Source organism: Populus nigra, chromosome 8, assembly GCF_951802175.1.
Source record: "Populus nigra chromosome 8, ddPopNigr1.1, whole genome shotgun sequence".
In the NCBI taxonomy this organism is placed as follows: Eukaryota; Viridiplantae; Streptophyta; class Magnoliopsida; order Malpighiales; family Salicaceae; genus Populus; species Populus nigra.
The window spans coordinates 15,274,792-15,288,485 of record NC_084859.1 but is presented as its reverse complement, the minus strand read 5'-3'; the positions used below and the strand labels follow the sequence as shown (position 1 = coordinate 15,288,485).

Sequence of the window (13,694 nt, the reverse complement as noted above, 5' to 3'; positions counted from 1 at the left end):
AAGTTTAGCAATTACTTAAACAATATTTATTATCCAACATGTAAGAATTTTAGATATCTATATTGTTCTAAGACAATAACTATATAAAAAATCCATTATATATTTATGGTTCCTAAGAAATTAAGCCAAGTCAACAACAACTTAAAGATGATTTAATTTCTAATTAAGAACATTTTGATAGTGTGTTGGAAGGGTGAAAGGTGTAAAAATTCTCACTTATTGTATAATAAACCTTTATTTTGCATGTATTGTATGGTGAGAAATTAGGGATAAATATTGATGATTGTTTTTAACCTCTAATTTTTCTGTGTTTTAAAAAATAATATATTTGATCCAATTTAATTTTTTAATTTAATTTTATCATGATAACAATAAAAAAGAAAGAACAAAAAGAATTCAAGGAGTGAAATAAGAAGAAAGAAAGAACAAGGTACTAAAAAAACAATATTGGGGGTTTTGCAAAAGAAAAAAATAAATAAATAAAGAGGAGGATCAAGAAAATTTGGAAGAGATCATAGACATTAATTAAGAAAAGAAAATCTAATCGATTAGAAATTCATGGTCAAGAAATAAATAAATATAATTACCTAACATTGTTTTTCTATTTTAGCTTTTCTTGTTTTACATGTGATCTTACCTCTGATAGAGGTGACATGCACTGTTGCTTGCCGTCAAAAAAGAAGGCGAGCAAGTTGAGAAGCCTGTGGACTAATCTACGCGACTCCTTTCTCTAGCGGTGCATGGAATTAATGACACTCTGAAAGTAAACGTATTTGGACTTGGGTAATTATTTGTTTGTCTTCCACTTCCTTACCAAAATATTTCATGAAACATTTTTTTATTGAATTGTAATTCTCAATGCAATCCTAATCTTTCTACTTTTTATTGAATTCTAATTCTTGATTCCAATTCTAGAGTTAAAAGAAGCCTTTGAAAGGGCCAACCAAGTTGTCCTGCAACTAAAGGAAGGCTCCAAGGCACTTTTGAGTGACATGAGGGTAGATAACTTGAAGACCAGTATGTTAAAACTCTCAAAATGTCACGGGGTAGATCTTCGAGAGCTTCAACATTTGGCAAGTCGCTTCCTCTATAACTTGAAAGACTTAACCTACAAGATGAGGCATAATTAATAAGAGAACCACCACCGATATCATTCATGGCACAGAGAGGTGCAAGGGACTCCATGCTTCTTGGAATGACTCATTGAGAGCTGCCTAATAGGATAAGTAGGAAACATCATATCTTAATTTGTTCTAATAATTTATAATTTGAATCTTAAGATATCCTTTCCTGCAGCATCAAGTAGACTGAGAATGACTAAAAATATTGAAGCTCTCAGATTTGTTGCTGTCACTTAACATTGATTGGCTCCTTAAGTATATTTAGTTTAAGGTAAACAATTGAATTGAGAAATTAATTGTCACGAATCTTACAACTGGTGATCTAACTCAAATTTCTCAATCTGCTGACAGCTTGGAAGATCATGTTATAGTCTAATTAATGAAATTAACAAAGAAATCCCAATCTGGATGGGATATTTGGCCACCATGCCAGGCCTCCATTAAAAAGGAAATAAAGCCCTCAGGTTGGTGGCAGCGAACATTGACCCACCTGGCAAGGACTCCTAGATTTGAAGTAGATCTGGCCGGCCTCGCTTCGATCGTTCCAAATAAAAATAAAAACCTCTGGCAAGAGAATGGATGATGGGTGGATATATAGTGCAATCACTGTTACTGATCTTTACTGATGTTTTGGGCACTTTGATAATAATAAACCCCACTCCCTCACTCACTGACATTACATTACAGTGATTAGCGTTGATTGTGGCAAGAAATCAGACAAAGGAATAGAAAATAAAGTGATCGAGACAAGACACGAGGAAGAGGAACTGTGTGTCAGAGACTCAATTCCTGTTCTTTTTTCTTCATTGGAGATGATGCATGTAATGACAAATCAAGCCGACCATGGGTTGAATTTCACATTTTTTAAAGGCACTTTAGTATCGGGAAACTGATGGATCTCTAGTGTCTTGTTTCTTTATTGATTTTCTATCCTTCAATGCCGTTTTTATCGTTGATTGCCGTTGAAGTGGTCTCCTGCTCAGTCAATAATTAACGGCCTCCCCTCCCCTCCCCTCCCCTCCCCAACTCATCTCTTCTTCGGATATTTATTTTTTCTCACACATCACATGTTCACATGCTTAGTATAATCACAATCGCCGTATCTTGCAATGAGTTTTGGTGCATCAGTGCTCATATATATTTGCACATATTAGAATTATTTTTTGAATTTTTAAAAATAAAATTCATCCATACAAAAAATTAAAAAAAAATTATAGATAAATTAAAAAAATCTTTAAATTTTAAATACATAACAACAAAACAATCATAATTTAAAAGAGATTCTCTAAACAAAATAAAAAAAATACTAATCTAAATATAATTAAATAAAATTAAAAAAACCATATAAAAAAGCATTATTTTAAAAACGAATTAGATAAACAATAATGTGGAAAAAAGAGCAAAGGTCAGGTATTGCTGGGCCTAGCAAGCCAGACCACCCCGCCACACCCTTCTCATGAAGGCCAACGCGGGGCCTGGTAAGGTAGGCTCGCATGACTAGGCCCTTAACTTTTTTATTGCAACTGGGTCATTCCAAAAAATTTTGAAAAAAAATCAGACAACGTGTCATTTAATTTGTCTGACCACTATGATAGTCGGAAAATCAGGACTTAAGTTTTATTGATCTAAAAAACTATTTTTCAACCAATTTTTTTATATCCAAAACATCTTAGAAACTGTAACAGACATATTCATGACCTAAAAAAATAAAAAAAATTGTTTTAACAATAGAAATCAACGTAAAATAAAAAATTAAACCGAGTTCATTTTTTTACAAACCTAAAAAGTAAAAAACACCTAATATAAACTTTTAAGGTATTTATTCTTTCAATTCTATCACTGACTAAAAAAGAAGTAATTAGCTTTAACCCTAAATTAAGATCAAACCTAAAATAAAATCATGCTGACCAAAGTAAATTATAAAAACCGTCTACCTTTTTGTTTTGTGTGTGGGCGAATAAATAGTGTTGGCTACTAGCCTACTACAGCTAAACACCCCCACGCGTTTTAGATTATAGGTAATAAATATGTTTTGAAGGAGTTGACTCGTACAGTAAGCAAGCAGTAAAAGGTGTGGTAGACTTATCCTGTAAAAGGTGGGGCCAGCTACTGTGTTTTTTTTTCCTTTGATTTATTCCGATATTAGGTCCGAAAAATATTTGAACGAAAGGTGTGGTAGTGATGTTTCTCTTGCCATCACCGTGGCCTACTAATAGGGCAATTATGCTGACCTGGCGGGTGACTAGATGATTTTATTTTAGTTTTACGAGCTTGCTTGTGAGCGTGGGCAAGTTCTTTTCTTTTAGAATCTACTGCTCAGCAATTTACAGAGTCTAAACCCCACGGGCCAAACTGCCGTGCAGCAGATGTAAATCACTGTGAATCCTAGTAGTGGATTTACATTTTTACTCTTAAAAAACACTCGTTGAATACAAGGGTATATTTGTATTTTCACAGGTTTATTTATCGTTTTAAAATCGTTGAGTAACATCCCTAGATTTTTTGTATAGTTAATACTTTAAAATCAGAATTCTCGAAGCATCTTTGTAGGGACTGATTTGTCATTTCATAATTTTTTAACAACAATTATATGGTCCCTGAGAGTAATGTTATCTTTTAATACATAAAAAAGTTGGTTTATTTAATTATCCGAGTCTCTGATTTCGTTTACTTAATTGAAGATCCTAGCGTTGTTTTAATTTTTTTTTCTTTTTTAGGTTGAGAAATTTTGTCCCACCTCAAGGTATTCCACTACCATTGATATGGTTACTCCAGTTATTTTTTTTAATTAATTCTTTTTATTTTTAGCTTTTAAAATCTGATTCGTTATAATTAAAATTCTTGTTTTGTTTCGCTTTTGATTTTATAATTTTATTAGTATCTCATATCTATAATGCGGATTTTGCATGAAAACCATAATTAATTTAATTTATCACCATCTTAATATATATTTTAAAATATATCCTGCAATATCTTATCATTTAAGCATTTAAAAATTGTGTCAGCTGCTGTAAATTAAAATTTAGACCTTCTAACATTTTTATATTTCTTTCGGGTTGAAAAACAAAAAACTAGTTATCCACGATTACGTATCTTTGTCCTCTCTGAAGAGAACCAGGAATCGATAAGCATAGGAATGCTCTATGTATGCAGACCTTCAACATGAAACTAAGCTATTTTTATTTGACAATACAAAAAGAAAAAGTCTCATGAATATCATGTGATCACCATGAGCATGCCCGAGATACCCACTACACTTATTAGCCCCAAATGATAACTGAGTCCACAATCCTCCCAGCAGCAAACTTGTAGTCAATGCCCGAAGAAACAGACAGACCACTACTGCACTTTCACATGTGGGCATCGGCTATATATAATTGGAAGGGACCAGGGAAAGTGATAATTATGGTAACACGTTTTAGTTCCATGCCCAGAACATGAGCTAATTCACTCTCACTAATGCGAGAGAGAAAACTTTTATTAATGTATTAATGACATTGTATCTGGCAAAGAAAAACACAGCCTAGATGGGGCAAATGCAGGGAGAGTAATTGCACAAGTAAAGGAAAATAAAGGAACTTGGCGTTGCAAAAAGAAAAGAAAAGGAGTTAGATGGGCCCAAGTTCAAGGAGCTGGTACCCCTAGAGATGCCCAAGAGGTATTCACTTTTCAGCCATTTATCTTTCATTGGGCTAGTTCGTGGGCCTCCAGGAAGAGTCACTCTCAAAACCCATGAAAGCCTAAGCCGGTGGTTTCATTATGTAAGCCCAACTCAAATAGAAACCATGATGTAGATATCTTTGTCTTGGAATTGCAAATTTCACATTCACAATCAATTCTATGTTGGAAAGAATGATTGCAATATACATGCAGCTATATATCTATCAAGCCAATAAGTAAGCCAGGGTGGATTGTTTCCTTGTTCTATGAAAATTGCAATGCAGATGGGCCTACATGGATGGTGCTAAGGTTCCTTTCCAATCACTTTCTGAACCTCCAAAACATGGATTGAAAAACGCACATGCCCCTTCGTCTTTATGCCCACAGAGATGAATAAAGCCCTAAACATATCACACAGAATCCTGCAGAATGAGATAATTTCGTTCTCTTTCCAGCATTGGTTAACTGGTTTGAAGAGACACCATTTCACTTCATGTGTGGTATGGCCCCGATCAGCTTAGCCATGATATGTCTACATTAAGATTAAATGTCTGTTGTTTCCGGTCTTATTTGCAACTGAGTTTGTTGGACTTGGAAGCAAGTTATAAAATATTCATGTCGGATAAAGGAAATCAGATCTAAGATATGATATAAAGCAATTCAATCGGCCACCTTTAGACTTGTTGATTAATTTCGGTCACCATTGTTACCATTTCTAGCAAGCAATGGTGGGGGCAGCAAGAGAGAGAGAGAGATGAAGCTGGAGTCCCATATGAGGATTAGCAGAAGGGAAAGGATGAGCACCATATGAAAGGAAAAGGGTCTGTGTGAAGATTCATGCATGGTGGGGCATGAGTGAAGAAAACCATCATTAAAGTGCATTATTAATTATATTAAGATAAACAAGGTTGAGAAACCATGAGGACCACATCTAAGCAAGGATCTAAAGGTAGAGTCTTTCCATCCATGATTAATAACTTAACCAACCATGCTTTTAAAGGCAATGTCCCAAAAAATTTCTCTCTAATGGGCACTTGAAATTCCACATTGGTAGGCCCTGTGCCTCTCCATTGCTCCTCCTTAAAGCTAAGTATAATCATTTCCCCTTTTCAATATCCTCCTAATGAGTCTCTTTTAAAAATGATTTGTATATTACTTTCAAAGTTTTAGCTTGCGATCCATCCAAGCAAAAGTCACATTCTTATCTTCACATCAAATATGGTGGATGATTTGCATCAATCAACAGAATAATATTGCCCTCGCTTTCATTCTCGACAAACTCTCTCTCTACATTTATTTTGATCCATCTACGTATAGTACAGAAGCTTAAAACACCATACTCGAAGATATATACCAATTTCTGTTTATGTTTCTAACTAATCTGTGAACTTTATGTCATTAGACAAAGACCTTGTTTATTTAATACGCTGCACTGTAGTGGATTAGAATATTCAGTACTTCAAGTGTATCATGGCATGTGCGTACGTACGGACAATATATATAAACGGTATCGTGGAATAATCGAAGAAGAAAATCACTCGCATTTCTGGAACTATATTTCACAATATATCAAGCAATCTCGATGATTTATTAGCCCAGCAAAAGGGTGAATTTAAGAGGAACACATATGCTTCTGGAGCCTTGATAATTCGGTCATGAATTTGAGTGATTTAATTACCATATTAATTCTGGAAATTATGTTTTTTAAAGAACAAATTCAGTGATATTCACTGAATTTCCAATATACACAAGTGTGCGTGACAGTGATAAAGCACTCGAAACTCTATAATAAATAAGAATCCTCGTGCACTTGTTGTTTGAGAAAACTTTGCATGAGCTTCGCCAATTGAGCCAAAATTATTATTTAATTGGTTTGAATAGTGATGAACCCTTCTAATAATTATGATCTATCCAACTCTTTTTTTTACTGCTAGCTAGCTGGTAAATCAAGATCGATTTGGCCCCATTAACAGTGCCCGTCTAATTTATTTGTTTTTCCTCCACGAACCAATTTCTTCATCCAGGACCGATGTATTTGTTTAACGAACAGTCTGCTTGTAGAATTTCATTCTTAAAAGAAAATCATGAATAACTTGCCACACTACTATCTTAGCGAAAAATAAAATTGCACAAAATTAACTCAATTATACGGTTTAACGAGCAAATTAAGTAGATAATATCAATTACGATTAAATGTTAAGAAATATAAAATCTGCTCACGAGCTGAAGTTTTATCAAGGATCGAGTTGTTGTAGATCAACAACCATTTGGATTTAGTGATGTTAACCATGTTACGTATAGACGTTATTCCCACACAATCAGCACATAATTTCTTGATAATTAAGCAAGGGGACAAAATTTAGTCAAACTGCTTTAAGTGTATTAATTAGACTCACTGCATTACGATAAAATCAAGAGTCCTTCTCAATGTCTTTCTTTGATCTTGTTATTTAAAATTAAGAAGAAAAAAAAGAAAAAAAAAAAAGAAAACAGTTTGTAGGCGCGAGGAACTGATCAAACAATGCTATTTTCATAGGAATATGATTTCAATTCATGCGTTACGTGATGCAACCGTCACCAGTATTTATCAAGATGATTGAAGAATTAACATTAGGGATCGATGAGCTCTTTACTAAACTACGAATAAATATAAGTAAGTATTGAGGAAAATCAAAATTAAATGATTTCATTTTCATGAGGTCTCTGGATGTCCCCTAACTAATCAAGAACGGGCCTTGTACGTAGTTATAATGTTTTCTTCTGTTAAAATAATAGTGGTATCGAATATTTTTCAGCATTAACGGTTATTGGGCTTTCTAAAAAAGTCTTTATTGAATTATTGATCCTTGGAAATGAAAACTTCTTATTCTTTTTTTATTTGATTTTTTACTTTTTTTTTTAATTTAAAAATCTGAAGTCTTAAAACATCCAAATTCAACAATAATGGAGTTCAAGATAGGTATAAATGAACTCCCATTGACAAAACATTTTATTTGGTGATGGTATCGTCATTAATATTGAGTGAAACCTAATAGAGGAGCCCTCAATCATAGATCATGCATGTATGATTATAAAAAAATAATATAAAATGTGTCAATCTGGACTCTGGAGGAAAAAAAAACAAATCTTTATTTAAACCACCAATAATTTAAAAAGTGCCTGTACATATTCACCAAGTTAAACTATTACTAATCCAATCATTGCATCAGTGAACTTGATTAGCGTGAATATAATAAAATTTAAGGACATATAAGTTTGTTTGGCATTTAAGACAATTAAGATTTAATGCTTAACAATAAGTGTAATTGGAAGTAATCATGGAACGAGTAACGTTTTCCCATTCTATCTAGGTATTGGCAAAATTGTATTTTTTCATATAATCATAGGATTCACCTCAAATTTATGAATGGCTCCCAACTTTATGTCAAATTAGAGGATAACACAGTTCCCAGTACTTGTCTTGGTGAAGGAAGGCCCAACTTCAAATTAATTAGAAAATTAAGACAATATGCTATTTCATATTATGAAATATCAAGATTATAAGACAATAAGAGAAGAAAGACAAGGATTTGTGTTGCTAGTTTAACTATAAACAGTCCTTGCTGGATTATATATGGTAAGAAAATATGTATAATTGACAAGATATACGTTGATTGGTGCTACATTAATTAATTAATCGATTTGATTTATACTAATTGAGATATTAAAAAATATATATATTCCATAAGTCTCCAGAACAAATACTAAGTATCATTTTGTTTCTCACAACAGTAGAAGCAAGAAGTGAAATTCATGAGTTAAAACTTGTAAGAAGAAGAAAAAAAACACCAATACTTCCATTATACCATAAAGTAGAACTCGAAACGACGAATAAATCATCAATTACTCCTACTTGTGATTGTAATCATTAGTTTGCGGCCGTTATTTGTGCCGCATTAATTGGGCAAGTTTTATGTGGGTTTTGCCGCAGACGATCATCAACTTGAAGAGAAAAAACCTACCCCTCTACTTGAAACTTACATATCATCATCATCATCGATCACACTCCTTGAAATTAAAAAATAAAAAATTACAGTGCTCACTTAACGTTTAAATGGTTTCTCCAAAGGTTCATGTATCTCTTGATCATTCCCCTAATGTGTCACACTATAATTGGGGATTAGATGACGGGACAATGCCAAGGGGATATTACAAAATCTTTCCTTGAGAGAGAAAGAAAGAAATAGCTAGGTCTGTGAAACAACCAGCAGTGCTTTTAGGATACGTGAATTTTGGTTACGTAATACAATCTTAAGTCTTAACTCTACGTAGAAAATAGTAAAACACAGACCCCAACCTTGAGAGAATGAGAAATAATAGCTGATGAAATGTCATTTTAGGGTTAGATGAATATCTGGGTCCCTTTGCATGGACCCCATCTTTTTTTCGATCCATGTCGGCTCCCTTTGTGCTCGTGTTACTTTTAAATGGGGAAGAGAGTGGCCAATAGTTCTTGCCTAGCCCCAGAAATAACCTACTGCTCTAACTCTCTAATCAAAGAAACCAAACTCAAAGAAACAAAAGAGGAAGAAGGGATCAATAAGATCAGATATATCATAATATGGGTCACCATTCTTGCTGCAACCAGCAAAAGGTTAAGAGAGGACTTTGGTCACCTGAAGAAGATGAAAAGCTCATCAGATATATCACTACACATGGCTATGGATGTTGGAGTGAGGTTCCTGAGAAAGCTGGTACTTGCCTCTCTATTCCTGTTTTCAACCACTTGTTTCTTGTCCTTCTTCTTTGTTTAGTTTTCCCCGGTAATTAAGCTCTGTATAATTTCTTGTTTGATATAGGTATAATTAGTGAATGATTTCTCTCTTTTCTGGTTGAACATTTTAGGGCTTCAAAGATGTGGCAAGAGTTGTCGTTTGAGATGGATTAATTACTTGAGGCCAGATATAAGAAGAGGAAGATTTACTCCAGAGGAGGAGAAGTTGATAATTAGCCTTCATGGTGTTGTTGGAAACAGGTTTTTACAATAAACTACATAAAACTGGCATTTGCAATTACAAGTTTAATATATTACATAGAGATTAATAATTTTAAGCTGGGCCTCATAGAATGCACTTGCAATCAAGTATATAAGTTCTTACTTCTTACGGTTTTTCAAAAAAGAATAGGACAATTAAGTGCTCTAAAATAATCTTGAGACTTCCTCTCGCTCTCTCTCTCTCTCTTGGGGAGCTTATGGGGGAAATTCATTCTTTATTCTGTTTTTAATGGAAACTTGAAAAGTAAGTTTTGACATGCGTTTCTATATATATATATTCAAAAGATAAGCTAGCTAGAAGCAACCACATAATTAATTAATGTTTAAGTAGTTCTATAAGCACCTATCAACTGCATTACGGGAGACGTTGAGAAAGCAATGTCAGAAGTTGTAACATAGGTTTTCAGTTGGAAATTAATGCCTGTCTATGCTATGCACAGCACTAACTCAACACCGTAACGTTGTCTTTCCCCTTCTCTTTCTGTAAGATATTTTATCAAATCATGTTAGTACTTTTGCTACAAATTCCTTGCTTCTCTAAATCCAGACAAGTTAGCTAATTGATTAATTGCTTTGTCTGTTGTTTTGTAATCTATGATTAGTCACTAGCTAGTTTTGTGGTAATTAAGTTTTTATATGCATGGTTGATCAATTGTAGATGGGCTCATATTGCAAGTCACTTGCCTGGAAGAACAGACAATGAGATAAAGAACTATTGGAATTCTTGGATTAAAAAGAAGATACGAAAGCCTTCAGCACCTGCAACAATAACCAATGCAACTACCAGTACTGATCATTCAAATATAAATTATACCTCAAACCAACTAGATTTAGGTCATCAAGATTTGACAAGGCCACAAGTTCAAGAAACCCTATTTTCGTCTTCAGCTCCCTTATTTATGTTTGACACCAGTACTGCCTCACTTGATGGAATTGTGGATAGTAGTGTACGTGGGGAGCTTTTTCATGATTCGGCAAGCTTAAACACTGAAACTTGGAATTCAAGCCAGCACCATCATGTTCAAGCAGTACTGCCCCCCCAAGCAACTTTTAGTATTGGAATGGATACAAATTACTTGCCTCCATTGATTGACAACATGGATAACATGGTGCCTATTGAGATGCAATCCTGTAGCATGAATGACGAAGGAGAGATATCATTGGAATGCTTACAAAGGCAAGAGTTGAATATTGAATGGGTGGAATCCCAACAATGCTCAAACTTTCTTTTTTGGGATAATGTTGAAGGACCACTTGGTGGAGAAGAAATTGCACCAACTTCATCAAGTATGGGAGCTGCTACACTCTCTTCTTTCCCTTCATCTCTATAAGATATTTATAATGGTGAAAACTGCCTCTCATCTCTCTTCCCTCTTCATCTTTTTATAGAGCTTTCAGAATGGTCCAGGGCTTCAGGCTTTTGAAGACAGCTTGTTGATTTCTTTTCTTTCATTTCTACCCCGCCTTTTAACTCCCACAGGTGAGATTGTGAGAATTGAGGCAATGAAAACAGATAACTGCATAAGGATGCATGTAATCTTGTTTTCTAGGCGTTTGCAGAGGAAAGAATAATGGCAACGCAACAAACCCCAGCAGAGTTTGATCATGATTATGGTGATGTCAACGAGTGATTTTTTTTTCTTTCACTTTTTCAAGAATTTTGAATAACAGTTCTAATGGACTTCGTGTATATCTTTCTTGTGACAAGCTGATACATTGAAAAAAGAAAAAAAAAAAGTTAAAGGAGGGCATACCAAATGCTGAAATGTAACTTAAGAAATGATTATGGGATCGATCATTGAATGTTGAGTGTTTTTTTTTTTAATCTTGACGATACTCTCGAGGTAAGCTATCCAACCAAGATCATGGCGGTCTTTCTAATCCAAGAATTAATTAAGGAGTATAATGGCAGTGAAAAATACCTTCTTCTTTGGTGGCGCCTTAATTCAAAATTAAGATACTGAAAGATATTTAAGGGGAATGGCTTGTAAAAATAATCTGGGATATAATAACTTGTGTTTTAAGGAATTTATGATTAAGGATATCATCTCATCCTGCATCGAGCTGATGGCTTAGGATTCATGAGCTTATAAGGATATCTCTAACGGATCTGCATTAATTAAGCACTAACATCGTGAATATAATTAATTAATTAATAATGTTTTGCTTAATTCATGGTGGTAGATGATCAAGTGACATGTTTTATACATGAAAACCATTAACCAAATCGATTATACGAATACACCGTTTGATCGGACATCTTTCTACACATACATAGTACGTAAAGGAGCGTAATTAAGTGCTGTTGATGTTTATGAAGCTAATGATGACGTCGTCCTGTTTGTTCTCTGTCAAATGATAACTTTCATTATAACCATGGTTGTCCTGATATAAATTCCTTGTGTTAAAGGGAAAAACGTTATCATGCACCCTCCAACTGTTGCGGCCCTGTTACATATACCAGCTCTATGTCATGTTTTCTGTTGCATGGCTCATTAATCTACATGGTAGGAGGTCATGCTTCTCAATCTTCAATGTCTTTTCATCATCACTTTCTCCCATGTTCAGTCTCTTTAATCAGTGTGACAAAATCGCAACATCTCTTAACAGTAATGATTATGTAACAATAATGCAACAACAACATTGATAATCATATCCTAGGGCAGTTTTACTAATGATCATCGTTGGTAGTAGTAATTAAATGCTTAGAGTCATTTCTGCAACTAGCAACTTTTTCTTTTTTAAAAAAAACAGTTCTTACTAAATTAAGGCACTTTAATGAAAGCATCTTACCTCTGAACTAGCATGCATCACTGGCCCGATGAGAAATCTTGAGTCTTTTTTGTTGGGGTTTGGCTCGCACAAAACAATTAAGACTCTTCATAATTAATTTGTAATTAAGGGTCACTTATTTCAGGAACAGGAGCTCAAGTCATGTTTGATATAACATGATAGATCATGCTAACCTAGTACTAGTACACCTTTAATTTTAAATTTAATGACTGATATGATTTTATTAGTTTTAATTGAAATATATTATTGTTTTAGATTTTTAATTTCTCTTATTCACTAGCTTCTTTTTCTTTAGAGAGTTTGAGTTGGTATGTTGTTTTTTAAGCTCACTTTTTTCATATGAAAGCATAAAGAGTCTCATCTCATCCCACCCTTCTCTTAATCCCTATAAGTGTCTTTGTTATACTGGGACCTTTTCCTCTTCCTGAAGCAATTAAATTAACACTATAAACACACACGCCACATGTAAAATAAAATAAAATAGGGTCAATTATTAAAAACATTATATAGTTTGAATGCATCAATATTTTTCACACCTACTTTTTATAAATTACACTTTGTATGTTACTTTCATATACTTAATTTAAATTTATATCTTATATTATAATTTTGTTTACTATCATTGATCATTGTTCTAAAAAACATTAATATTATGTGGCAATTCTTATTTTATTTTTTACTGATAAATGACAAAAACTTCTTGTCTTTTCCATGTATATTATTCCCGACTATCTAGTACCAAGTGGTTGTCGTTGCACAATAATGGCTAACCGCAGTGGTTTTGCTAGTTTTTGGTGACAAGACTAGTAATATTTGTTATTTTGAGTTTATTTATGGTTGAAAGATAGTGTTGATTTTACCACCTACTTCTATGAAAAATGATGAGTTGCCTAGCATTTTTCCATTTGAAAACAAGTGTAAGAGATCAAAATGATGACCATGCAAGCTATGAGTTTTTCTCCATATCCCCGCACAACTTCGACTATATTTTATGTGATTCAGCTGCATTATATATGAGATTTTGCTGTAATTTTAAGAATGTTGAAAACAAAGTTTTTCAATTCTATCAAGTATCTGGTTAGCAT

General features: G+C 33.7%; 1 protein-coding gene across 2 annotated transcripts; it reads left to right on the top strand.

Moving 5' to 3' along the window:
* The first annotated feature begins 9,265 nt into the window (after positions 1 to 9,265).
* LOC133701201 (transcription factor MYB46-like) lies at positions 9,266 to 11,625 on the top strand. Of its 2 annotated transcripts, XM_062125035.1 has the most exons (4): positions 9,266 to 9,514; positions 9,666 to 9,795; positions 10,475 to 11,103; positions 11,206 to 11,625. In XM_062125035.1, exons 1-4 carry the CDS (start codon positions 9,382 to 9,384, stop codon positions 11,238 to 11,240), a joined length of 927 nt encoding a protein of 308 aa, XP_061981019.1. In that variant the 5' UTR covers positions 9,266 to 9,381; the 3' UTR covers positions 11,241 to 11,625. The 2 variants fall into 2 exon arrangements, with proteins under 2 accessions (XP_061981019.1, XP_061981018.1); XM_062125034.1 differs by having other exon boundaries at positions 10,475 to 11,625.
* Positions 11,626 to 13,694: the final 2,069 nt, after the last annotated feature.

Coding starts and splice junctions, on each gene's coding strand:
- LOC133701201 (XM_062125034.1), top strand. CDS start 9,382: ATGGGTCACCATTCTTGCTGCAACCAGCAAAAGGTTAAGAGAGGACTT. Junction 9,515..9,665: donor TGAGGTTCCTGAGAAAGCTG/GTACTTGCCTCT, acceptor TGAACATTTTAG/GGCTTCAAAGATGTGGCAAG. Junction 9,796..10,474: donor CATGGTGTTGTTGGAAACAG/GTTTTTACAATA, acceptor GATCAATTGTAG/ATGGGCTCATATTGCAAGTC.